A 27,239-nucleotide genomic window follows, 5' to 3' on the forward strand; every position below is an offset into this window, starting at 1 on the left:
AATGAGCCTTTTTCATGCACTTGTGACCCGTGCTGCTCCAGGAGGTGAAATACTGCACAGCTGAAAATGTCCATCGCTTACAGCGTGTCGATATCATCAATCCCAGAGACGGGAAACTGTAACCGTTCCCTCAGAAGCTGTGTGTGTTTGTGTGTGTGTGTGTGTGTGTGTGTGTGTGTACTGTACGCTTGCACATGTTATTGGGACGACGGATAATGTGCAATGACAGCAGTTGATGGTAAGCCTTTTAGCGTTGTTACTGGGACTTCATGATGTAAAGAGGCAGCTTTTATTGACTGTCACGGCGTCTTGGCTCAAACTAAATTTGTCATTGGTTCACCCTGTTAATAAAAGACAAAGGGGTGATACTATGCAGTTTATTTGACTAACAAACATTGACGGAACACATTCAGCGCCCGAAGGCATGCTCCTCTCTCCACAGTTGGCTGCCCCTGTCAAAACTCAGAACCTGCTGCCAGATTGACCTTAAGGTCAATGGGTGCCACCGGCGCTGTGGCAACATCTCTGCTCCGCGCAGCAACAAAGCAATCAAAGAGAATCGCAGCCACAAACAGAGAGGGGGAAAACAAGTTAAACACCGCCATCATTACAGAGCCGCAGTGTCATCCTGATGAGAGATAAGCTGCGGAAAAAACACGATCACACACTTGAGGCGTCAGAGCCCCGAAGAGTTAAAATATCCATTGCCAAAAATAGCTGCCTATGGCTTTGACCTTTTATAAGGAATAAAAGAGGCTGGCTACATACCAGTGTCACGCCTGTGACAGCGGCAGAAGAAGCCAACATTCCTCAGCTAACTGTCACCATCGAAGGGAAATCTGGATTTTACGAGCAACTGTCTACTTGTTTTGTTTAACCCTTTTTAGAACCCAATTATACCATTAATTATGATGGATTTGTACTCTAAATGCACTCATTACTGTGTAAAGATTACAAGTCCTTCCCTCTTAGGTCTTCAGTAGTTGGGCCTGATATCCTGGACATCAGCGACGACCATTTATTTATTTTTCTCGTTATTTCTGCTTATTTGTATTGCTATAGGCACTACCTTTACCAATGTTCTTTCTGGGATTGTCATATTTTATTACATTTTCTGTTATTTTCCAATTTTTACTGTATGTTTTTTGATTGTTTCATAATTCCACTGGCCACTTGCTACCCATAAAAGAGGTCTGTGGGATGGGGTTGGATTGAATAATGGATAAGGTTAAATTCTGATAACTCTTTGTAAAAAAAAAAAAAAAAAAAGTACCACCCACTTGTTTCAATAAAAAACTGAAATATAAATGCACTCATTAATCATTACCAAAACATCTTTTTGATTGGGATACTTTTTTTTCTGTCCATGCCAATGGACGAAGAATCTTAACACAGAAATCGCTTAACAGTAAAAATGACAATAAATGGTCTTAATTGACCTTTTTTCGACAAAAAAATGTGATAATTTACTTTTCATGAATAATTAACACACATCAATGAATAGAGTGATGCCTTGAAACACATAAAATATATAATTCTTTATAATTTTTTGTCATCAAAATATGCTTAATTTCTGAAGCATTTCCTGAAAATAGGATTCATTAAAACTGGTTGTATTATTAGAAAATCATATCATAACAGTATTTTGCTGTTTAGAACTATATATCCTCTATTCATTATTCTGGTGACACTCAGATCCATCGTCCTTTCCAATGGACAGATTTAAAGAAAAATACATTTTCAAACCTGAGTTAAATCTGTAAATCTTTTATTTTATTTTTTATCAGTATTTTAACATTTTATGTTTACTTTAAAAGCTGTTTTAACACAAATTGTGTATTTTAACTTCATGAATAAAAGACTGAAACGTGGCTTTGTCCTTTCCTCACTGTCCTCCACGCTTGTTACTGCTGTAGATGACATTCAAAACTGTGATTGGCTTTTAAGACATCTCATCAGATAAGTTTGTGCATTTAGTCAGATGACAGTAATCACAGATCTGGACAATCCAGAAAAGTAATGCCCACTTTAATAGAGGGGCATCTGAAGGGGTTAAATGTGACCTGAATAACAAAACTGATAACATTTATTTTCCTCCTGAATTAACTCTTTGTTAAATGGAAACTATACGACAAACCAGCTCCCATAACTAAAATATTAGGTGTAAACATATTCCGCTTTAAGAGAAGCTTAAATCAAAGTGTCTCAGTGCTTTGACAGCTGAAAATGTGTGAAGGACGTTCCTGTCATTACGGTCGCACAGCAACATACATATACATGCAAACAGTAAAAGGATCTCCCTAAAACAAGGCCACATGTCATCGTGTAAACACTGCAAAGCCTCCAACATGTGACGAATCAGCCAGGTGAGACAACAAATTATTTTTAGAGGTTGATTTTTACATAGATCTCAGAACAAGTACAAGAAGATTATATGTTTTCCTCTGACACCTGCAAAGTCAAACTTAGTTCAGAAGAGCAACCCCAAATCTTACAGTATTACACACTTTAAATAGAGCGCTAACTATAGAGAGGCGAAGTGAAACCTTGCTGACCGAAAGCTTGGGTTTCAGAAAATAGAAAAACCTCATTCAAAATCACATTGACATTGATAACAATGCAAATTACCAAGAAAAAAATGTGTTGGAACGAACTTGCTTGTGCAGCTCACTCCACACTGTATGTCTAAATAAAAAACAAACACGTTCTATGAATGTTATCGATTTAATCTGCTTTGAATGGCCTTTAACAGACTCCATTTTCCACAAACCAAATTCCTTTGCGGGCAAATCTTCATCAGCCCAAATGAAGAATTCAGACGACTGCCAACAATTCGTTCAGATGTAACAATCACAGAACTCTTTTCCACAACAGATGTTACAATTTAAAAAATGGAGGGATGACATTATAAGAGGATAAACTAGAAATTAACAGTTACACTGACAGTGACTGTAGCTGGAGTCACTGATTTCTGTACACCAGCCATCACCAAATGGCAGACTGTGATCCGGATCCCAAACTACCGACAATTTAATCAGGACCAATGTTTTTAGCATCAATATTAATCTTGATGGAACGTTGTTTTTCTTCCAATAGATTTGGGAACAGCTGGCAGAGAAAACAACATAACACTCAGCTTTTCACTTAAAGAGATACTTCACCCTGAGTTTTACAGGGAAAAGACGTTGCACTCATCTCGCAAACAGATAAAGCGTCAAACACATACATATAGTGTCAAACACTCAGCTGTTCTAGAGTCAAAGTCGTTCACTGCGTTTGGTTCGCTGCCGTCGTATTATCTGTCGACTCATTTCATATTTCAATCGAGGAATATTATTAATTCGCGATTAATATCGTTATAGTTTTATCACCCAGCCCTACTTATGTTCTATTTTCATCACTTTATGTATAAATTCACTCATGAGTCCCTCGCAAGGAGATACACAGATTTAAGATGTAAGAGATGGTGAGAGCTCCTGAAGGCATGAAGAAGTGAAATGGGGAGACCATCCCTCGAGATGCCCCCAGAGTTTGAGCCTCGTCAGAGGAACAGAAGAAAGGTCACCAACCCGATCATGCTCTCAGGGAGCTGAGACACCGCCAGGGTGTTCTCCAGTCTGCTTTCTCTGCACCGTTCAGCAGACGCCATTATCAGTGGGAGACTTGGGAGCGAGCAGTGAGGGCCTATCATTCTGCCATGTTGTGACAGCGAGTGCCATCCGCAATGCTCTGCCTGTTGAGAGATGGGAGTGTCACGGCATGGCTTGACTGGCACAGTGTGAAGCGAGGCCTCCTTCGGGCGCTCATGTGGAAGGATCCATCTCAGCAGCATTTCAGGCGCTTGGCTTCAGCTAAACTGTCAGCAGACTTCAATAATGTCCATTTGTTTTGTATGGACATGACAACTTATTACACAGACATCAAGCTTTTTGACACTGAGTAAAAAAAACAAACAGACCAAAGTCTGCTGCAGCCTGTCTGTGGACGGTGTGGCTCAGTTAGATTTTTTTTCTGTGGAAAAAAGAAACCAAACCATGGGGAAGATGCTACAGGTTTACCTCTTACACTATTATGATTATCGCATTAGAACAGGACCCTGCCCAACCAAATCCAGGACACAAGTGACGACAACAGATCGGAAATATGTAACAACATTTTTGCAGAAAACAGATATCAAACAAAAGCCAGATACAGTATTGGATTGGATTGCTGTGACTTGTAAATTCAATTCTTTAAAGCAGAGGGCAAAAAATAATCTTTCTAGGAGCCTAACTGTGCAAAGTTTCTCTTCCTCCGTGCAGCTACCTCCATCTCAGTCAGACTCACCCTGGATTTTTTGGTTTCTTTCCAAAAAAGAAACTGACTGCTCAACTTGAAAAATCTTCAATGAGTAAGGGGTTTCTGATCTGAGCTGATTCGAATCTTTCAGCATCAGCCCGAGGTATGACTGCAGTGTAGTCACCCCTGTAGCAAGCATGCATGTTGCCTTGCACGAAAAATCCGGCTTACCTCTAGCAGAGCTCTGTCCTGCAACTCTGCTGCTGCTGCACAGAGGAGACACTTTAGGTATATAATTGCAGTACCGCCATCAAACTAAGTGTTGATAATATGGCTACTATTTTACAAATGAAGAGTTTTTTTATTCATGAATGTTCGCACTGATGCACAAAAACGAACTAAATGTTTTATTAAAAGAAAAACAAAAACAAAAGCAGCAGCAGGCCGGTCATGTATTTACGTGCGCTCCAAACACACACTATGTCAATCCAAAAACACACGTATGAGTTTAATAATGTACGGATGAACTCTGTGGTCTATGTCACAGGGTCACGGCCTCAAAGAGCTCAGCGGCGATGAACCCAGCTGAGCCGTTCATGTCATTTTTCTAGACAGCATTAACAGATGCACACTTCGGTGTCCAACATGGACACAAACAAAGAGACGGCTTCAGTGCACTTCACTGGCTGACTGTTAATTGAGGTGGAACCACGACTGTAAGTGAGTCACACATCTTTGGTCCCAGAAGTTCTGGCACTGCCAGAAGGCAGCCGAGTAGCTCTCGCTCCTCGGTTAAAGCACCCCTACTTAAAACACACACACATGCGCACACACACACACACTCCTCTTGATGCAGCACAGCACAGCTGGGGAAGTTTATCTTGGTGGTAAGTGTATGGAGCAAAGGCTTTCAATATTTTATTTACAATGCTGCACATTATCGTTACGCAGCGCGTGGATGCATCAGACAGGAAGAGCTTTTTAATTTCAACTTAGATCTTATCACAATCGGTTAAATCGAATCAGAACGAGGTGCGGCTTTAATGGAGGTAGTGCATTAGAGTTTAATTGGGACAAAAATGTCACAGCTTAATGTGGAACAAGATTCTTACTTGCTTACTTCACTGGTTATACAGCAGATAAGCTTCACCAGCAGCTGTGTTTCCCTCTTTTTAGTGACCACCACAATAAAACACAAAAAAGACAAAACAAAGTAACTTAAAATAACTCTAATGTGACATTTTCAACAGAGAAAACCTCTAAATCAGGTACTGTGTGATAAACTTGCAACCACACACATATTTCACACCTGAAAGGGTAACTCAATAACATACTGTGCATAGGAAAGCTGCCTTTTTTGCTTGCATTCTTTTTGTTTGCATTTTTAAATATTACCATAATATAATTGCTAATTTTCAACACCTGCTACATCAAGCAGTCGGCCAAAACTATCAATGTCTCTCTATGAAGGGGGTGAATACAAACTGAACTGGATAAATCATGTTACAAATCAGATGTGAGAGAGTCTGTGTGGATTTAAATATTGTGACACGCTCATATGTTCAGGTCTGATTATACTTTTGTCATCGTCCAGTGACAGATTTGTAGTTCTGATGGCTATATTGGGTTTTATTGTTGTTAATAAATAAGCCAAAGGCACTTACTGAATGTGCAAAAATGTATTAAAAAAAAAAAAAAAGCACAAACTAGCTGCTGCAGAATCCCAGCAGCCGGGCTGGTGATGTGTTTGATTACTAGAAATGCACCCGAGCTCGGTGTGAATTAGAGGTCAGAGCGGTCGAAGCTGCTGTAGCCTCAGCTGAAGCAGCGCTGCTGTTCTGTCGCTTGATGAGCGCACTATTTTGACACTCATCTGGGCCTCCTTGTTAACTCCCCCACAACAGATCTGATGTGCTCAGACAGGCCAGGCTGCATATTAGAGGGGCTGGTTGGGCGCAGATTGCAGTGCAGCACACTTGAAAGGGTTTAGCATGAACACGCTCTCTTGTGTTTCCACCAATCGTCGACTTTGAATTGAGGATGTTAATAAATCTTAGAACAGGATCTTAAACAATGTGTGATGTAGGGCTGAAAATATGTCAGGACCGATAGTACATGAAGTACCTAATTATGTGGTAACCAGAGAAACTGGCTGCTGTGGAGTTTTATGTTTTAATGTATAACTCAATATGCTTTTTCAACCCATTTTGTTTGTTTCTTATTGAAAGGTTGGGGTGTTTGTCATTAGGTCAAAAGGTCAAAAAGTCATGCTGGAGTAGCAGAGCCATGAGTTTTCAAGGCTGTTATTATGCTATGAGACAAGATTTTACAACTCTGGAAAGTTATCGTGGCAGCAGTTGTTTTATGTTTTGGGAGAATCATGAGGTTAAGAGTATAAATACACCAGATGACATCACGCTGCAGCACAAGTTACGCCAGGTTGTGTTTTTTGTAGGACAGAGAGCTTAAGTCAGTCAGTCACAGCCGCCGCAGACAGCCTTTAGAAGAAATCAGGACCGGAAATGTCGTTGCTTTTGAAAAATGTTCTCACTCTCAGGCTCTTAAACACAAAACCTCACAAACACACACAAACAAACACACACACACACAAACTTTACAGCAAGTGACCTTAAAGAAAACAACAACAAACAATGCAGCCATGTCGTTTCCCTGCATTTACACTCAGTGACATGTCTTTTTACCACATCTGATGCTTGTTTGGTAGAACTCACACACTTCCTTATTCACTTTACTGTCTGCTGCTTCTCTGCCGCGTTCATGTCACTCACTCACACAGTGCTGGTGCAAAGTTTGCGTATATGTTGCATGTACAGGCGACTATGTGACATGAAGTGCCGAGAGTGTTCACATATCTATTTCAAACAGGCTACAACTAGTTTGCTGCCACACCTTCAACTTCAGATGTTTTTTCGTTAGTCTGGGAAAAAAGTACATGTGACTGAATGATGATTTCACTCTTTACAATCGACAGCAGTTTTCTTGTGCTGCATTCAGATGCCTTTCACGAGCAAATTGGTTTGATTTCTTTCGAAAACATGGGGAAAAAAACACAGTGACTAAATGGGCGAGAATTGTCCCAAAAATTGCAAGAAATTAGAAAAGGTGACAGGAAAAACTGCCTAAAATTTAGTTTAAAAAAAAGGGAAAATGTATCCAAAAACGTTATTTATAACAATTCTTAAAATCTGCATTTTTTAGGCCATTTACAAGTTTTTCTTATTTTCAGGAGATTCTTTATTTTTTCCAAAGTTTTCGCAAAATTTTGGACCATGTCTTTTTAAGTTGCTAATTGCCTTTTCCCATATTAGAAAAAAAAAGTCTAATCATTTGGCTCAGGCTTCAAAGGGTTAGGCAACAAAAAGCACAGACATACTGTATGTGATGTAAAATGAGAACTGAGAACTTTTAAAAACATCATTTTGTGTATTAACCTTCAAACATTTCTGATTCAAATCTGGTACGACAAGAAAGAACAGAAACCTCCCAGAGAATAAAGAGCTTCATCATTATAATCAGGTCTGGCTTAATTTTTTGCTGTCGCAGGATAAAGCAAACAAACTGTAACACAAACTTAGTTAACTGTGTCAAATAACAAATGGCATCTCAGACGGAAGTGGAAAGAGAACAAATGGGAATTATATAATGATCACATTTCATTACCCACTGTTATGCCACAGAGAATACCAACTAAAGCAAACAAAATTGTTTTGATGTCTGTGAAGCATCAGTGCCGGCTGAATGTTTGCAGGAATGCTACTTAGATTTTTATGAATGAGCAGCGACGTCCGTTGCAATTTCATCTGGGAGGCGAGCGCACATAAGGTCCCCTCGCCGAGTCCAAATTTAACGTGGAGAGGAAGATTCCTCTCCCAGAAGCTTGAGAGGGAGAGCGCGGGGTGGCCTATTGATTTTGGAGAGCTGGCTCTGTAATTGCTTGCGCGCAGAAAAGCTCTAAATCAAGACCGCTCGTTACTCTTTGCTTATACAAGCGGAAGATTACTGTGCAGCAGTTGAGCCAATGCTGGAGCAGAAAACCTGGCCCATGACACAGACCAGTGTTATGTTGTAGAATAATGCATTGAAAGAATTCGGGCATGGACTGACAGGAGCAGCTGGGTAGGAGAAAAGGTCAACCTGAGTTAATCAGCTAGAATCAGCATCAGCTGAGGAGAATAACAGCGTGTGTGTGTGTGTGTGTGTGTGTGTGTTTGTGTGTGTGTGCATATGCTCATAACACTGAAAAAAAAAATCAAATGGAGCTCTTTTCCATGTGCAAAAAGCTCTCAGATGGAAGACACAGTGACAGTAAAAGGGCACCGTGACGGCACCGAGCTGCTGTCTCAGACTGCAAAAACAGGGTTAAGTCAACAAAATGTCTGATACATAACATTTCATGATTAATACATGTCATAGCATGTATGCGTACTCTGCTGAGACACAGGTGGTGTGGCTTCTCACCCGTAACTCAAAAAGCTTGCAGCAGGTTGTGATAAAAATAAACGTGCAGCGACTTTGACCCTGACAGGTAAAAGCACCACGACAGCCATACATTAGTTAGTATGACTGTTCGCAAGCCGGGCTCTCACAGAGCTGTACAGGTGCACATCAATTTTTCAAGTCATGTTGACAAAAGCTTTCAGACTCCTGCTCTGATATATACCGCACGTTTCCAACCCAACACAGGTGTGCACTTACATTATATTTTATTTAGGAAAAAAAAAGCCATGCGTTTCAGTCACCAGTCCCTAAAAAAGTGTTTGTACTTCTGTGTATATGTATATATGACGGCTTCTGTGCATTTTCAGTATGTATGTTTTCATCATACAGTGTGAAAATCATAACCTTGTAGCACTAACAGCCAGCAGTATGAAGAAAACTGCAGCTTTGCACAAAACAAATTCAGTGTGTTTTGTTTTTCCAACTTTTAAAGGGATAGTTTCACATTTTGGAAAACACACATTTATTCTCTTTCATGCAACAAATAGATGAGAAGATTAATATCATTCTCATGTCTGTGTGTTTTTATTTGACCAGGTAAATCCCGTTGAGATTAGTAATCTCTTTTTTTAAGGGAGACATGGCCAAAACAGAAGCAAAAAAAAGTTACAGATAACAACTACAATAATAGCAGAAAAGATATACAGTAAACGTGGAAATATTTAAACACCTACACACAATGACAAGTACCAACCGAGTCATTCACCCTCGTACTTAAAATCAGGCAGAGAAACCGGATCTCTTAGTTTCAAATTCTTTTGGAGGCTAGACAAAGTGAGAAATACAGAGCACATAACAGCTTTCTTTCCCAGCTCAGTCTGTGCACAAGGAACGGACTAAAACTAGTCAGATCTCTGTTCAATCGAACTGCAAATGTATGAAGTTATTTTACTCAGTAAGGCTTTATAAATGAACAAGTATGAGTGACTGAGTCTCCAAAAGGTCAAAGATGGCCAACCAGCTCTGGAATAAAGTGTAGAGTAATGAGAAAGCTTTACAATTTGTGACAAATCTCAGTCCACTATGATATGCAGTATCTAACATACCTGTGCAGATGCATTCATGCACAACAGATCACCGTAATCCAGCTGTTTTAAGCCTTGTCCACACGTTTATTTTTTTTTTTAAAGTAGCTTTATCTTTATGTTTTGGCCTTTTGTCCATGTGAAAACTGTTTTAGGTAACTGAAAATGGACCTTTTGCAGAACTGCATCCTGGGTGGTGATGCTCACAAACTCTGTTTTCAGTGTTAATCTGCAGGCAGGGAAATTTTGGGTTTATAATCTCAGAGTTTGCACCACTATCTTCTTTGTGAGGCATCACAACATTTCATGCAATGACAGGCGTGACCAAAATATGCAGTGCTGGTTCATTCCTCGCTAAAAGAAATGTACACGTTTCCACATATATGTGCTGTGACTCTTGTATGGCGAGGACCAGAGGAGCCAAAATGCGCTACAGACGTCTCTGCTACATAAGGTAGCCTTCCGGGAATGTTTTTTTAGGCTACTGATTTGCCAACATGTTCTTCTTTTAATGCTTTAGATTGATTTAGATTTTATTGCTTTATTGCTAAGATTATATCACTGCTTGTTGTTTCTAATCACTGCACCTGTTTTTGAATTTGCTTCTCTTTGTACATAAATCCTCATTGTTGTATAACATGTCCATGTTGTAATGATTCGATTTTGTCTAATATTGTTATTATTGCACTAGCAAAAATATGTTTTTATTTCATTTCATTTTTTTTCACATTTTTATTGTATCAACTTCCTCTTGGCCGGGCCATCAATGTAAATGAAAACTGGTTTTCACATGACAAAATAAAACAGTACTTTAACCGCGCTTTTAAATTTTAATTTGGACAGAAATCTATTTTAAAACAGTGTTTGTGTGGACAGGATTTTTTTTTTTTTGAGAATTAAAGAGCAAATAACCCATTTTCAGAAATACCTCAGTATGTGTGGACTTCGCCTTAGCTTAGTATAATATTTGTCATTTGATTAATCTGTACAGTGTAAAAACAACAACCTGTGGTTTTATTGGGAGTTATGTGTTGGGCTTTTCTTGACTGTCCCCCAAGAAAATTCTTTAAAAAATAATAAACATTTACATCAATCTATCAAACTACTCCTTTGAAAAATGTCGACCAAATAAAAGTTGATTAGCCAAAAAGTTTCAGACAAATTAGCGAATTCATGAGTCAAAACAGAGCAGCAGAAGCAAAAACAGTGACTGGTGTTTGACCTTTGTTTAATCCTGTACGGTCACAGCAACATTATCAAGATTTCTATCAACGCCTGAGACATCTATGGCCAGCTGGTTTTTGCAGACGGTCGACCCCATAATACAACGTCTGTACTCGTCTACAAACTGTTAAATGTCTATTTGACTGGTCAGGAATGTATTTCACCATATTTTATGAGCATATAATGTTATGTTATTACAGTATCTCATTTAACACCAGCACCCGTGAGCACACTGACTTACCACAACACTAAACATACTAGAAATCACCAACTCATATTTTACATACTTGTCTTCACCGTGTATCATTTCAGAACCACACAGCTCATTTCTTTTCACTCTGTGTCCGCGATGTTTCCCCTGTGTGGTGCAATAATTCTCCCTTTGTGTGTCGTTCACCCAGTTTACTCCCTCTAAACCAGTAAGCCAGGAGTCACGAAACCAAAGGCACACTAACCAGCAGTCTTTTGTCTGTCTTTGTCACACTGCACACTTCCCTAAAATTACCATGTTTCATTTTCTACAAACCTAACATCTTACATGTGCGTTCTTTTAGTCTGGAAAATGAGTATTTTCATAGATGTCTCATGGAGCCAGAGCTATCTGGACAGTGCTGTGTCAGCGCTAGAGAAAGGTCTGACACTGTCATTCTGCTATAGGGGAAAAATGCTGCAGCTTGTTTGTCTTTCTTAAAAAGGTCCTTTTTTGCTCATTTTTGGGATCATATTTGTATTTTGTATTTCATATATTGTATTTTACTAGAATAGGTTTACATGCTGGACATCATGTGTCTAATGACACATGCCTGAAATAGTCTGAGCTTATGTCCCGCCTCCTGAGAAGCCCAGTCTGCTCTGATTGGTCAGCTGGCTCTCTCCATCATGGACGTATTGTACATGTGTGGATACAGCCATGGGGGCGGGGCCCCGTTCATTCCTATGAGAGCTGCTCATTGGCGCATGACGCAGAAAAAGCTCTTTTCCGGATGCAGAAGTGTAAAACACCCGGATCTACTGGCCCATAGCGCACGCGTGCTAAAGACTCATGGCGGCCGAGAGTGCCCCAGGAAGACCCCAGGAAGTGCGGCAGGCTCTGATGCAAACTTTACATGTTGGCCTAAAGTGGAATTTCACCGCCTGGCCCAGAAAGACTTTTCCCCCATTGACTCACATCAGGGAAGAGATGTCCGTAAATCCGTAAATAGTTTTTGTGAGCATCAAAACCCCCAATAAACGACTCGTGGATAACATTTGGGGCGTTTAAAAGAGCCACAAGATTACATTTTTTTAGACCACCATTCATGCTGGTGACGGGCTAAACTGAAGTCCTGCCAGCGGAAGTAACAGGCGGAAATCATACAGTTAATTGTTACTGTTAACATGCAGATGCAGTCGACCCGTCTATCACAGAAAAAAACCCAAAACAAGAGAAGCTGACAGATCACAACGCACAGAGCGGAAGCATGACTTCATTTTCTGCCCAAGACAGCATGACTCCACTATATCTTTACAGAGAAAAGAGTTGTTTGCTGTTCTAAATTTTTTAATGCTCTTCTTTAAAAAAGTAAATTAATTTGTTTTGATTTATTTTCATCTTGTTTTAATTATTTTTAATTTTATTTTCATTTTATTTTTTCATTTTTTTAATTTTATCTATTTTTTTATTTTATTTTTTAAGACTCATCTGTTTTGTTTTGTTTTAAGTTTCTTTTTTTGGCTTTTTTTTACATAGAACAGCTATAGAATAAAAGGAGGAAAGAGAGAGGGGATAACATGCAGCAAAGGGCCGAGGTTGGAATCAAACCCGCGGCTGCTGCAGTGAGGACACAGCCGCTGTACACTGGCCGCCCCGCTCCTTTAAAGTCACTATCTCACATGCACTGACATAATAGGTCAGCGAGGGCAAATATGTACATCTTGTATGAGGGCGCAGAGCCTCATCTGTAGCTAAATGAAAAGCTCTTTCAATAATTCATCATCTTAACCCTGTTTTCAGTCTTACATATGCATCCTTTAATAAATAAATAAAACAGACAACATGTAGACATGCTAACTACACAGTAAATAAGCCGCTGGATAAAAAGTGAATACTTTTAAGAACATTTGGACTTAAATATAGTTCTCCGGTGAAAGCCACAACCTTTCAGGTATTCCATTATTGCTCGAATATCTCACCAGAGACATGATCTGCATGGTGTAAAAAGCCCCTCTGAGCCTTTCTGCTCCAAACACAATTGGTTAGGTTTTTTTATCCGCCTGTCCTACATTTATTGTGTGTCAAACAATTTAGTGAACTGCCCAAGGCTTTGACTTTTTGAAGTTGCTCTTAATATCGTTTAATATCAACTAATGATATAGGTCAAGACTCAATTTGTCGTTACTGCAAAACATCTTTAAAAGATGCAACATATGGGCCTGAATCCTGCAGGAAACAGTGTAACGCTTGTTTTCAGTTGTATCAAATAAACGGTGGAAACAAAATTGTTACATTCATACTGAGAAGACCAAAAAAATGTGCCATAGAAACCCATTCAAACTGCAATATTTGATCCCACAGCCATCAGAGCATAAAAACGTGCACTGTAATATTTCGAGGTGCCATTCTGGGCTTTTGCCTTGGAATTGATCATATTTTCTATTTTCCACCCAATGGTGTCATTTTTACAATTGTTTTTACCTTCCCAGGTTGTGATAAACAAAAAAATAAATCTGCTTTGCACGTATTAGATTGAAAATAATTCATTATTTGTTGTTTTTTTTTTAAATTTAAAAACATAGAGGCATCATGACAAAAACCTGGCATTTAAAGGGTTAATATTCTGGTAATTAATGAATATTTGATATTTACCATTAGGACTGATGATGGTTAAAAAAAAACCCTCATTAAACTCAATAAAATTATATTAATGTAAAATATTTTTTAAAAGCCTGATTTTGAAAAGTGCAGAGCGGTGAGAGTGCGAGTATTTGACGCTGCACAAAAAATAATAATGTATAAAAATCAATGTTGCTGCTAATCACTGATATATCCTAGGCTGTGATAATCCCCCAAAAAATCTACTTTGCATGTAGTACACTGAAAATATAGTATATATTTGTTTGAATCTAAAAACATAGTGGCAATATGAAAAAAAAGAATATTTGATATTTATGATCATGACAGATGTAGGTAAAATAAAAATAGCTCAATGAAAGAAGAAGATAATAATAATGTACAATATTCTTTAAAAAATGATTTTGAAAGGCACATTTTGTGCACACAGCGATACGAGGGTGTAATAAAGTGGGCTCTAAGGGTTAAACTTCGTCTTAAATTGGTGTAATGGATTTTAAATATGAAAAATCACCAGAGAAAGCTGTCAGATGAACACAGAGAGGGAAAAGTTTCCCTCTGAAAACTGTAAAGTACAAGAAAATGTAAATACTAGAGAGATCAAGAACCTTAAAATTATACTCTTACACACAGTGCATGAGTAACTGTACTTGGTTACGGGGTGTCAGTGCTTGTTTTTGTGTGCTCAGGTGTGAAGTTGTGTTTGTATCATACTTGTGTGATCCGTGGCTTGTAGGGCGAGCTGCTCTCCAGGTCTGCCAGGATGCTGGTGAGGGAGTCGATCTCGGCATCCAGACTTGAGCGTCTCTCCTCCAGCGTCTTCTCTGGTCCTTTCATCTGTGAGATCACAAATGCAGTATGTCGAGTTACAGTGAGCAAACCCACCACAACAGCCTGTAATGACTCTTGGTTAAGTTATTTTGTGTAGCTGCGCTGAAAAGTTAAGGACAGATAATCATCAATGAGGAGTAATTCTGCCTCTGTGCTGCTCGGAGACACTCGCTCCTGCTTTTTTTCCACCCTTCTTACACTTTGGATTACAGCTTGTGAGTTCATGTTTCACCTTGACCTCAGACAATCCTTTTGAAAGCCACACATCAATAGCAGAGACTTCTCTCAGAGAAATGCGGAGAGAAATAAGAAGCAATGTATTGTCTGAGAGACAACTTTCATAAAGCAGTGCACTATTCACCTCCTGCTTTTCAGCACACTTGGATTTACAGTATCTCATTCTTCATGCATTATTCATCAAAATCTCATCCAGCAGTATTTCAAACAAAAAGGTCATTTTTTTTATTTAGAATTTAAGTCTGACATTTTTTTTATTCCATATTTTAAACATGCTCTCGATAAAAGATGATAAGAATCGCTCTGATTTTTATTTAACCAGTTTATTATCAGAGGAATCTTGAAAGTGTCAGTTTCAGGATGACTCCAGCAGTCTGAGACCTGGCTGATTTATTCATCTACATTGTCACCTCAGAGAAAACACTACCTCATAATATAAGAAAAAAAAGACCCAAAATACAACAAAAATGTTGCACCAAAATCTGGAAAGTAGCTAATATGATCTGACCGTTAGTGACACTCAGTTTTCTGCAAAATTCCCGGGAATTTCTCCATGGAACGACAGATGTATTTTTAGTCTTCTGAACTATGCTGCAACTGCAAGAAGACTTCTTGCAATTGCCTGCGGGGGCTTTTTGAGTTGGCTGGATCAGTGACTGCTTCTTATTCTAATGTTATGTGTTTGGATTACCTGTCACAATCTATTACAGGCAGGGCTTGCCTCCATTTGGAGCAGAGCTGCTGCTTAAAAACATCTAAGGCAATCACGAGCGGGGGTAAACAAAGCAAAACACTAATGGCTTGTCTCAAATCAACAAAAGAAAAAAAAAACAGGCAAACTTATTTAACGGGGATAACGAGGAGGATGAAAGGAAACATTGCCGTCTTTGTGATGTGTTGGAATTTGCCGTGTAGGGCTCGGTAATGCGGACAACAGCCATGATGAGAACTAGCTGCTTTTGTCTTTCCTCTCTCCTGCGAAAAGGCTTTGGCGTTAACGTGTCGCAATCCAGACATCTCTTTCACTCCGGGTGATGAAGACAAGAGAACATTTCTGCCTTTTTTTCGGAGGAAATACCATTTAATCACTGATTTATTCATTCAGTGTGTATAATTTCTCCACAGAGGCACGGAGAACAAGATACAAAGACATTTTGATTGATATCTATCCCTTTTTCTGAACGGCGCCTGCAGTCAAAGACTTCTGCTCTGGCTACAGGACACATAATTAAGATACCAGTGGTGTATTAAGGAATTAAGTTGCGTGGCCAGGGTGATTCTACAGCCAATATTATAGAAGAAAAGTCGGAGATGAAAAAACCAAAGAACTTTTAAAACTAATTAGACACTTAATTTCAGGCTTCAGATATCTCTTACTTCTGCTGTCGACACTGTTCAGAGGAAAAGGAACGATGGCAGCAGTAAACAGGGAAAGACACTAACTGTAGTGCTTGCCCAATTTTATTTGTTATCATGACCACTTTGTATATAAACATCGGAACTATCTTATGGAAAAAAGGCAGCTTTTCACGAGCTAATAAAAAACATATAATGTGTTTTTAGATTGTTTTAAGGATAATTTAAAGGATATATTCACTTTTTCTTTCAAGTCCACATTTAAGGAATATTTATCCTCAAAAGAGTATTTGTACATCAGTTACTCGCCCCATGTTGAATTTGTGAAGAAAACATTTTTCTTGTATTCCTTCTATGTAAACTAAATTTAGATTGTTTTTAATAAATTAGAGTTTTAGGGGTTCACAATTTTTTAAACATTTTTCAGGAATTTAAGTAAACCTTGTTGGCATTTAACAACAACTTCAAAACTGTATCAAAACATTCGCTCACAACTCATACACAACACGTGCAGTATAAGTTTCATTTATCCAGGTGGATGCTCAGTTCTTCCCAAACACATGCATTTAGTTAACGTACTATTTAAAACACGGCCATAAACAAGTGTATCAGGCACGCCGCTCTGCCGTGCATGAGAGTGTGTGCTGATGTGTTTTAAATAGTTTTAAATTCAATTCATGAAGAATATTTCTCCCTTTTTGAATTCTCTGTTTTGTGCAAGAAAAAAAAGCTCTCTCTTTGATTAGGAACTGTACTTAAGTAAAAACTATTAGTGCTCTTTATTAAGCCAAACACCATGAAAAAACAGTCATTTTCTCCGTGAAGGCGGGAGCTGCTGCTCTGTGACTGCCTCCGTCAAGTTAGATAGTTTTTTGTTATCATGTGACTTTGGTGAACCCAAACTAAAACTTTCAAAACATCAAAATCACAAGATAACACCAAAAAGCTAACTGATCGAAGCAGATGTAGCCCAGCAGAGTCTGACAAACGGCATTGATCAGCTTCACTTTCCATTCAGTCCTCCATTGAAAACAGCTACTTTTTGGAAAGTATGAATCATAAAGCTGGTTATATGAGACTTTGGATTACACTGCATGAGTTATGTGAGTGTTGGTAAACAGATGTTTTCATATAGTTTTGCTGTTAAATGCAGACCCCTGTCTTTTCTTCACGTATTCAGTGTAACAGTGTGCAAAGTTTATAATAAAAACTGTCATTTTGTGGATTCAGTATTCCTTTAGGCTGAACTTGAAAAAATGTGAATGTATCCTTTAAGCTAAATAAACAATTTAGAAAACACATACTATGAAAATTAGGCAGTTATGCTCAGTTCATGAGAAGAACAAGACGGCCACCATGTATATTAAATGTACATGATAACAAATATAATGACGCTTTTTCTATTTACTACCGGCATCATTCATTTTCTTCTAACCAAAACAGAATTTTCTGCAGTTTTTGGATTCTTTGTTTAACAAGGAGGCATGCAAAAAAAAAAGGTTTCTTTACAAATTCAACACAGGACGAGAAATTGAAATACAAACGGTCATTTTGTGGGTGAATTATTCCTTTAAATCAATATACAGACACCCTTATGTTGTATATTTAATGTACGGCCACAAAACGAGACCTTCCTAACTTTCTTCTGGTGTAAACGATTGGAGGAAAAATCCCCAGTCCTTGTTTTGTGCAAAAATACGGGACAAAATTCAGCTGAAGCTCATGTGATGCCTCCGCAGGCTGATTTTTCAAATTCAGTCTTTCCAGTACAAAATTCACTCTTTGTGTTTCCTCTGTTTATTTTGGTACTGAGCGGCAGCAGAGGGGAAATTTTGTGCTACAGACGATAACTGAAAGATATTCCATGATTTCAGTAACGCTGAAACCTCATATTAGCTTCAGATGAACTTTTGGAAATATTTTTGCACAAACATGGACAGTGGATTTTGTCTTCCATCACTGATGCTGAAGGTGCATTGAAACAAATATTTTAATGGTCAATACGAACAGGAGGAGTGATTACAGCAAGCAAAGCCTACAATGAACATCTGGGCACCTGGCTATTGGTAAGTACTGCTACTGGCCATTCACATTAAAGATCATTAGGATAATTTGGAGAATTTTAACTTGTTTTGTTAAGCATGTCTTTTTTTATGTTGTCTAATCGAGTCTTAAAGTCATAAAATATGTGTTTTGAGTCTGATTGCAGTCCGAGTCATATGACCTGAGGCCAAACTCCATTAAAATGACTATAAACTAGGTCGTGATCACGTGATTGATTATAAAATTGAGACTGGCGAGTCTCTGGTAAAAACATGGCAGATGTAATTTGTCTGAGGGAAAAAGTAAGTGGACTTATTTATTTTAAACATTATCATGTAACATATCACTCTATGTCGTCACTCTAAAATCCAGCGGATCTGTGAATGCAGCACAGCAGGCTGACTTTCCATGACTTCTTTTTTCCTCAGCAGCAGTTTGTCATTTGCAGGGTGGATAATTGATCTGTCAATACACTCACAGCTGATCAGATCACATGAATGTATGAGAGGAGCTGTTTGCAGATGTTTGTAAGTGATAACAAAGTTTTAAACCCAGGAGAACGAACGGTAATTTTCACTTTTAATGTGCCTGACGTTCTGCTGCGTCGCCTCTGCTCCAAGTGTGTTATGAACCGCAAGACGGTATATAATATTCCTATAGAGCTCCTCATTAACAGTCCAGCTCCAAAAATCTATTTGTGGCAGCGGATGATTTAGTTGTGGCGGCCTGCTACAAATAACTGAATGTGTGGGAAATCCTAAGACTTACTCCGTGCCACACAAGTTTAATGAAGACAACATTTCGATCCTACTTTGATCTTTTTTAGGTCAAAATGTTTGAAAATTGAAACCACAACTATATTTATACATAATGCACACCAATGGGGTGACAAGCTCTGTGATGGAAAGTGTGGTTAACCATCTAAACCACTCAGGGTGGTAAAAGAAATTTGACATTTTTTTCAAGGTTTCCCACACATTCATTTATTTGTGGCAGCCTGCCATGATTAAAACATCTGCCACCACAAATAGATTTTCTATCTTGGATTGTTCATTAGGAGCGCTGTTGAAATATAAATACCGGTTATTCATTGCACCACACTTAGAGCGCCGAGCATAAGCTGGGCACAGATGGAGCAAAAGTATGTCAGGCCCACTAAACAAAAACCTTAACTGCTCACTCTGCCGGGCCTAAAAGTTTGCATCCACTCGCAGCAGCTGCTCCTCTCATCTATCGATCTGATGTGATCAGCTCTGAATGGACTGAATCAACAGAACAATTATCCACCAGTAGAGACACAAACTGCATGACGAGCTCTGTCTGTGCTGCATTCATGGACCCGTATAAACCTCTGAATTTAGAGAGGGGATACAGAATTATTATTAAAAGTTTTTTCTTTCGATGCACGATGCATCGATGCACATATACTAAAAATAAAAATATCTGTGACTTTAAGGAAATTAAGGGGGAAAAAAAACAAAAACAAACAAGGAAATGACTGGAAATGTACTTAAAATAATTCTGTAACATTATTTTAAATATAGGATTAATAATTTAGCTTATTGGATTTTTTTGCTATCTTATTTTAAATAATTATCAGAATCTGCTAATTTCTTGCAGTTTGTGGGACATTGTTGTTAGGATGCTTCATGCTATGTTTCCTTAGGAAATCTAAAAAAAAATGCTTATGGTTTAAACCTTTAATGCTTTAAATACTTGTGAAAAGGCATCTGAGCACAGCCCAAGAAAAGTGATCCAGGTTCCAAAGGGTTAAGGTCGTAACGCCACATAAACAGACACATGCTGCTAATCCCCTGGATGCATCCTTATGCCGTTCTGTGTATACAGTTTGTGTGGGAGGAGCGGCGAATTTACACGTGTTGCATAACTTATTTAAATTATGTAACATTCTGTCTCCAAATTTACAAAGAAAGCATTAATTTAGGATAAGCAACTGAACAGATCAAATGAGGGGCCTGAAGAGGGACGCTGAACAAAGGAATGAGAAGCACTTGGAAGATTTTTGCAGCAGAGGTCAAGTGCTGAGAGTGTCAGAGGCCAGATATCCCGGGAGGGACGAATGCCTGTGGGTATTATGACCAGCAAAGCAGAGATGAGCGTCCGGCCTCCACCAATAGGTGTCAGCCTTCTATCCTTCCTGCTTTAAGAGCTCTGAGAACTGAAGAAAGTGTGTTAGTGTGTGGGTCCTTGCGTTAGGGTGGCTGGCTCCAGGAAACATCTGGAGCTGGACGCTTCTGCAGTTGGCTGCAACTCAAATGGACAGACAGAGTTGTTGGACTCTGTGCATGAACTCAGCGGAGAGCTCGGGGCTGTCTTTGCTTTCTGTGCCGACTCTTCGACAGTTACTGACAACCAAGAAAATGTAATGCAACAACACTTTCTCTCACCTGACAATCGTACGAGTTCTCCGGTGGAGGAGGAAGGAAAGAGCCAGAGGACGGTGGGAAACCGGTTGAGTCCTCGGCAGGTGGTGGAGGGGGAGGGTAGTCCGCTGGGATGGACGCACATGCAAAGACACAAACACACCAAGAGAAACAAAAACAGCTCATTAAATACTTCCTCTTTTTTTTCCTACATTCAAACGGTCACAATTGTAACAGAACAGACTCATCATTGAATTAACACATCATATTTTTATCATTTTATTAACATTCTGGGTGCTAAAATAGATTAAACACATGCCAAAAATGTTTTTAACAAAAGTTTAAGAAAAGCAGGGTACAAATCTAAGCATTAACCCATGGAAAACAGGAAAAAAGGATATGAGCAACTTTTCAAAAATGATTCACAGATTACAAAAATTAGTAGATTTAGAAAAGTTTAAATCAAAAAGCTAGGGAAAACATATATTTACAATGATCATAATTACATACCTAAAATTATGTTGGAGAATTTTTTTCCCTTTTTTTTCAGGTTATTTCCTTGATTTTTATTTATTTTTTCTTTTTTTCAAACTTTTTCAGGTAATTTTCTTGTGCTCTTTTTTTTAACTAATATCTTGATAATTTTTGGATCTTTTCTCTTTGCCTTCTTCCTGTGTTTTTGAAAGAATTCAAGTCGGTTTGCTCAGGTTTCAAAGGGTTAAGTGCATTATATAAACTCCTTCAGCCTCATCAGAGACATAGGTGGACAGCAGAGAGTTCACGTGACGCTCTCCATGGTCAGCGCTGAAAGGAGATTACACAGTTAACTGAGGTGACTGTGTATAAATGTATGAATGGATGAGCCTGACTTCTTTTATGCTGACATGTGGACAATGTGCACACACATCTCTGTGAAACCACATCCATCCATTCAAAAAAAAACATGCACATGAAACTGACTGTGTCAAATTGTGTAATATGCTGAGCACTTCATTGTAAACAGGGTCCATTTGTATTTGAGGAAGCAACAAAAGATGAAGAGGATATTGTGATGGGTGAAGTGTTATAAAGTGTTCTTAAAAATAGTTTGTATGATGTTATCTACCAATGAGATGCAATTGCTTCACTATTGTAGCTTAATACACAAGATAAAGCTGCTATGATCAATATTTTTAGCAAATAAAACAGGGTTCTCTCATAGTACTGAACCTGCATTAAAATATCACTGAACTCTGCAGCTCTTCTCAGCTGTAAGAAGCGTTTTAGCCACGTTACAAAAATACTTTAACCCCTAAATAACCATCTGTAAATCAGTTACTCAACTGAGTTACTCATATCCCTTGTTACACTGAATTCATGAGAAAAACATTTTTCTCACGTACCTCCACAGTGAATGAAGAATAACAAAAAAAGGCCAAATATTTCAGGAACCTAAGTAAACACTGTCAGCCTTCAACAACAAAAAAACTATTAAAACATCTGTTTACTAACTCTCACACAACTCGTGCATTATAATACAAGCTTTACTTATACAGTCATATGCTAAATACTTCCCAAACACATGCACCTTTACTAAAACATGTCAGTAAAGAGTCTCAGCACGGCCGAGAGGCTGTGCCCGGTCATTTAGAGGCTGAAGTATTCCTTTAAGCTCACTGTTTTTTGTGCTGCTTTCAATTCTTAAATATCTAAAATAAAGGACAAAGACAAAGTTATCCAATTGCCAGAGAACATATTGGAGCATTTAGATGCTAAAGAGACAAGACATTTCTCTCAGAATTTGGTAGAAACCAAAAATGGAGCAAAAATAAGCAAATATTGGACTTAAATTCATCAGGTGAAATAGAGAAATAACTCCAAACGAACACTAGTGCTGCTCTGTGTCAGCTGGATGTGTCAATAAAAAAAGTGTTTGCCAACATATCAACTTGATTAGTGAAAATATGTTTTGCTGTTATGTTTCTGCACAAAGTGGCAAAAAAATGTGTTTAATTTTAATATCAGTTATTGTTAGTAGTCTGTCCTCTCTGTTTTGCATAGATATTTGAAATTGAGGTTATTGTGTTTATTTTATTTATTCAGTTTACTGAGTTAGGACAGTGCACATTAATCAACATATCAGCAGTAAGCATCAATGTAAATACGCTGGAATTAGCACAATTGCTAAAATTCATCTGTAGTTTTATAGCTGCAACGCATAATTTCATTTAGTGTAACGGAGCTGCATTGCCGACAAGTAATAGTGACTTTCAGGTCATGCAAACACTCAAGAATCAGACTGATTACTGTGACATGACACAGCATTTAAGAAACTTTAGTCACTGAGAATATCTTAATCTAGATACCCATATTTCTAAATAAATCATTTGAAAGATATAATTCTTAAAAACCAGCATCTATGCAACGTGCTGAGAAGTTTGGATGATTCATCACAAATTGTTTGAACTGCAAAATCAAATCAGATGTTGGAAAGAGGTTGAACTGTTATTACAAAGGAGGGAGAGAGAGTGAAAGAGACAAAAAAATGGAGCTTCGTCATCACACGTCAATGGACTGACACACATAATTGTAGTAATTTGGTTAACTAAGAAGTACTAATCTGGAGCAAGCATGTGTTTTTTGGTTTTTTTTCTTCCTGCGGAGATTGAAAATGTAAATGTCGTGTTAGAAATGGGTTAGCCTAGGTGTTTGTTCTGCCAGCGGAGGAGAAACAAGCCAAATTTGTAGTTCTAAAGTCTGCGCTAATCCAAGGATTGCATCCAACCACATGTTTCAGACAGGATAAGGAGCTACGTGCCAAATTAAATTCTGATTTGGCTTCTCTTGGCACAGGACTTAAGACTGAATCATTTGACCATGTACTTCTAAGTACCAAACCAGACATGAGCTTTGCAAATTAAAGGCTTTTATGAGACGTAATGGGAATTTGTTCCAACGCTGAGACTTTGATGAGTCCTGTTCAGAAATTCCATTTGCTTTCCATGGCTTTTATCTGTTTTCATTAGAATCTAATTGATGTCATCAATGTAGTTTATCCAAGGCAGCTGACCAAATTAATTAAGCGTGGTTTTCAGTCGCCTCGACAAAACAGCCGAAAGGATGAAAAAAAAAAAGGAAGGAAGACAGAGAGATAATGCAGCATGGTTAAAATCGGACACATGTCTGCGTCTTGAGCATTATAACGTTTCAGAAATTGTGAGCATTGCATTAAACATTCCCTCTGGGTGCTTGAGGGCCTCCATGTGAATTGTTTATATAATAACCTTGTGACCTCCGCTAAAACTCCAGAGTGCAACAGCTCCTCTAAAACCTCTGGGAGAGAAAATAAAATATGCTGCTCGACAACACGCCTCGGCCCCGGTCCTCCCTCCCCTCCGCGCTCCGCCACCGATCCCCTTTTTGCCAAATATAAGTCGCTTGTAACTTGTGGCTTACAGAGAATTAAAACATTAAGTTTCATGTACGTTTTTCTCGAACATCAAAGAGGTTTTGGATTTCTCATTTCAGGAAACACACGAGTTGTAAGTGTTACAGAGATGCATGTTTTATTGAAGAGGTTTTCTGTATGTAGAACAGTGGAAAGCAGGACTTGGAGCGGGAACAGAGGTCATTAAGTCTCTTTGCTGAAAGGATCTTTCTGGTTATTTTCCCCGCCCAACCTTATTTTTTCGAGTACCTGTCATCATGCCAGTCATTTGGGAGTGAAATGTGTTAATGTGCTAATGTAAAACACAATCATCTGTCGGTGTTTTTATTCCATTTAATCCTTCCAAGCAAAACCATTTTCTCTCATAAACGCCTGCACTCAACCTTGAAGTTGTTTGTGGCTGATTCACGGTCAGCAAAGAAACAGCTGCTTAAAAGAAGCCCTTTTTCAAATGATGTGGCATGCAGCTTTTTCTCTACAATGTAACATTCCTCAATAAAATGAGTTATTTGACTCTGAAAATCACTGGTGACCAGCAGATCTCTCGCTGAGTCATTTAAATGCAGCATTCATTCATATAATAATCATGATTTTATTGGCTTCATCTGAAAAAATGGGAAGCGGTCTCTGTAGTGCTGCAGAAACTCACCAAAGCCAGAGAGTAGCTCAAACACACACTTTCAACACAGCAACTCACACTGCACATATGCGCACATTTAAATAGCTGTGGCTGAACAATTATCACACAGCAAAAAGCAATTAAAGCTGCAACTCAAAGGCGCCCTGTGGAGTTTTCTTGTAAACAAACAAAAGTTATGTTTGCATTCAGTGTTTCTCACCGAAATGCACCGTGTGTGTCCTTGAAGTCACACTTACATGTTAAATGCACACTGTGCCATCTAAAAAAGTTGATTTTACAGATCGGAAACCGATCGCCTCAAAAAATGTAAGTAAATGTAACTATTAATCTTAACTCATATTAACTTAAAATCTAATTGTAAAGTCTACTTAATCTGTAGTTACATTTACCTAATTCTGTGAAGTCGATGGGACTTAAAGATGACAAGTTTAATTAAATCAATCTTTCTAAGTTTTAGCAACTTCACTAAAGCAAAGACTAACTCACTTCACTGAAGTTTCTAACACTTTCAAACAACAAGGTCATTTCACTTGTCATTTTTAAGTTGCAAAACCTTCACAAAATTACGTAAATACAGATAAATTTCAACTGAACTTAACATTTAAAGTAAACAGAAAATTTTAGGATCAACTTGTCAGATTTAACAGTGCATTTCCTTCCTCATAAAGATTTTTTAAGATTTTAAATCCTACATTTATGTTGGCTTTGCATCTTTGGTAACTGCCACCAGAGACTTGGATTGAGTACTGAATGTGCCTACCAGGGGCCCAAAGTGTCGGGGCCCCCCTTCTGGCCTTTACTAGCAAAATTTCAAATGTCAAATGAACACGTACAGACCAGGAAGAGACACAAAAAATACACAAAAAGATACGAAACAACCACAACGAGCCAAAAAAAGAAAAAGAAAAAAGATGCAAAATCACCACAAAGTCTGTGCGTCTTACTCCTGTGTAGAAGAGGTGGTGGGCCCCTGTCCATATCTGCGTCCAGGGTCTCATCATCTGCCCATGACCATGCACATCTGTGCATAGATGCTACACTAGGCGGGTTTCTGTTAACCCTCAATTGGAGCACACTGAAATTGTGAATATAATATGCTTAATGGAAACATGTCAATTTTGAAAAAACATGACTCCCATTTATCACAAAAAAGTTTTCATGCTCGCATAAAGTGGTATTTCAGCAAGTCAAAAAAGTCAAAATCTGCAAACACTTTTTTAACTAAACTAATGAAACTAAACTAAAACCAAAAACGTTTTAATTAGAAAAAATAAATTATTATACCACCCTGGAAACTAACTTTATCTGACTAAACTGAATTGAAAACAAAAGTTAAAAAGGAAATAAAAATAAAAACTCATGAAAAATCAAAAATTATATAACTCTTCTTATAGGGTGATCTAAAAATAAGAGTGAGATATAGGGAGAGTGAAGCAAGAGGACAGAAATGCAACTTATTTCCTAACTGTTTCAATATCTAAATAGATTTTAAAAAGATAACAGGAACTGTCCAAAACATTGGTTTGAAGTGTTACGAAATGGGTGAACAAAAAAATCTACATACTGAAAAAAACTTGTATTTTGTGATTTCTCCCTGCTTTTCTACTTCTCTTTCCTTTACCAGAATTATTTTCTGTCCCCATCAAAAGAGGACCTTCTTTCCTCTGAACTACAGAGAGTCTGTGACACAACATCTGGAGAAAAAAAATCAGTTTAATTTTAAAAATGTGAAGATCTGTAGGAACTGAAAATGGTGACCCTCATTCAAAGGTCAGACAGATACGCTATTTCTGCGATATTTTATGTGAAAAGTCAAAACTTTGGTTGAGCCCCCCCAAAAAAATCAGGCCTGATGCTACGTGCATCCACGGAGTTTCTTTCTGAAGCCGACCCTATCCCGAACCACCACAGCAGTTTTGAGCCCAAGCCCAATTAAATCTACATCCGAATTTACACTGCAAGATGCAGGCTATAACAAGGCTAAAAACACGACACTAGAGACTTTTTTCAAAACAACTTGGCATGTCGGGGCTTCAGGTAACTTGGATTACTTCGGATGAGTTGTTTGGAGACATTTTGTGGTTTTATTACTGTTTTTTTTTTAAACGTTTAAATCCTGGTCACCATTTGCTTTGATTGTTTAAGACATGAGTGCCACACCTTTTCCCCGTGAACCTCCAGCAGTGTTTTGTGGACTATAGAAGGTAAAAGGTAGATTTGTTAGTCATTTAAAAAAAAAAAAAAAAAAAAGTTTAAAAAACAAAATTTCATTTGTCCTTGGTCCAGCCATTAACTGCCTTCTCAAGTTTGCTACGGGCAAATATTGGCCAAAGGCAAAATACTTGCAATGTGGCAAGGTGAGTTACACAATGAGAAGAATTTGCTTGGCATTTAGTGTGAATCCACTGTGTTTTGTCAGTTTAAATCTAATTCTTAATTTTAGCAT

The 27,239-nt window shown here is 38.3% G+C and overlaps 1 protein-coding gene across 1 annotated transcript in view; it reads right to left on the reverse strand.

Moving 5' to 3' along the window:
- Nucleotides 1-27,239, reverse strand: part of LOC121940998 (LIM domain containing preferred translocation partner in lipoma) — a 185,512-nt gene that overhangs the window by 79,471 nt on the left and 78,802 nt on the right. The window contains 2 exon segments of the mRNA XM_042483690.1: nt 14,590-14,712; nt 20,751-20,854. Coding sequence (XP_042339624.1) covers nt 14,590-14,712; nt 20,751-20,854 — 227 coding nt within the window.

This window comes from Plectropomus leopardus, chromosome 3 (genome assembly GCF_008729295.1).
Source record: "Plectropomus leopardus isolate mb chromosome 3, YSFRI_Pleo_2.0, whole genome shotgun sequence".
In the NCBI taxonomy this organism is placed as follows: domain Eukaryota; kingdom Metazoa; phylum Chordata; class Actinopteri; order Perciformes; family Serranidae; genus Plectropomus; species Plectropomus leopardus.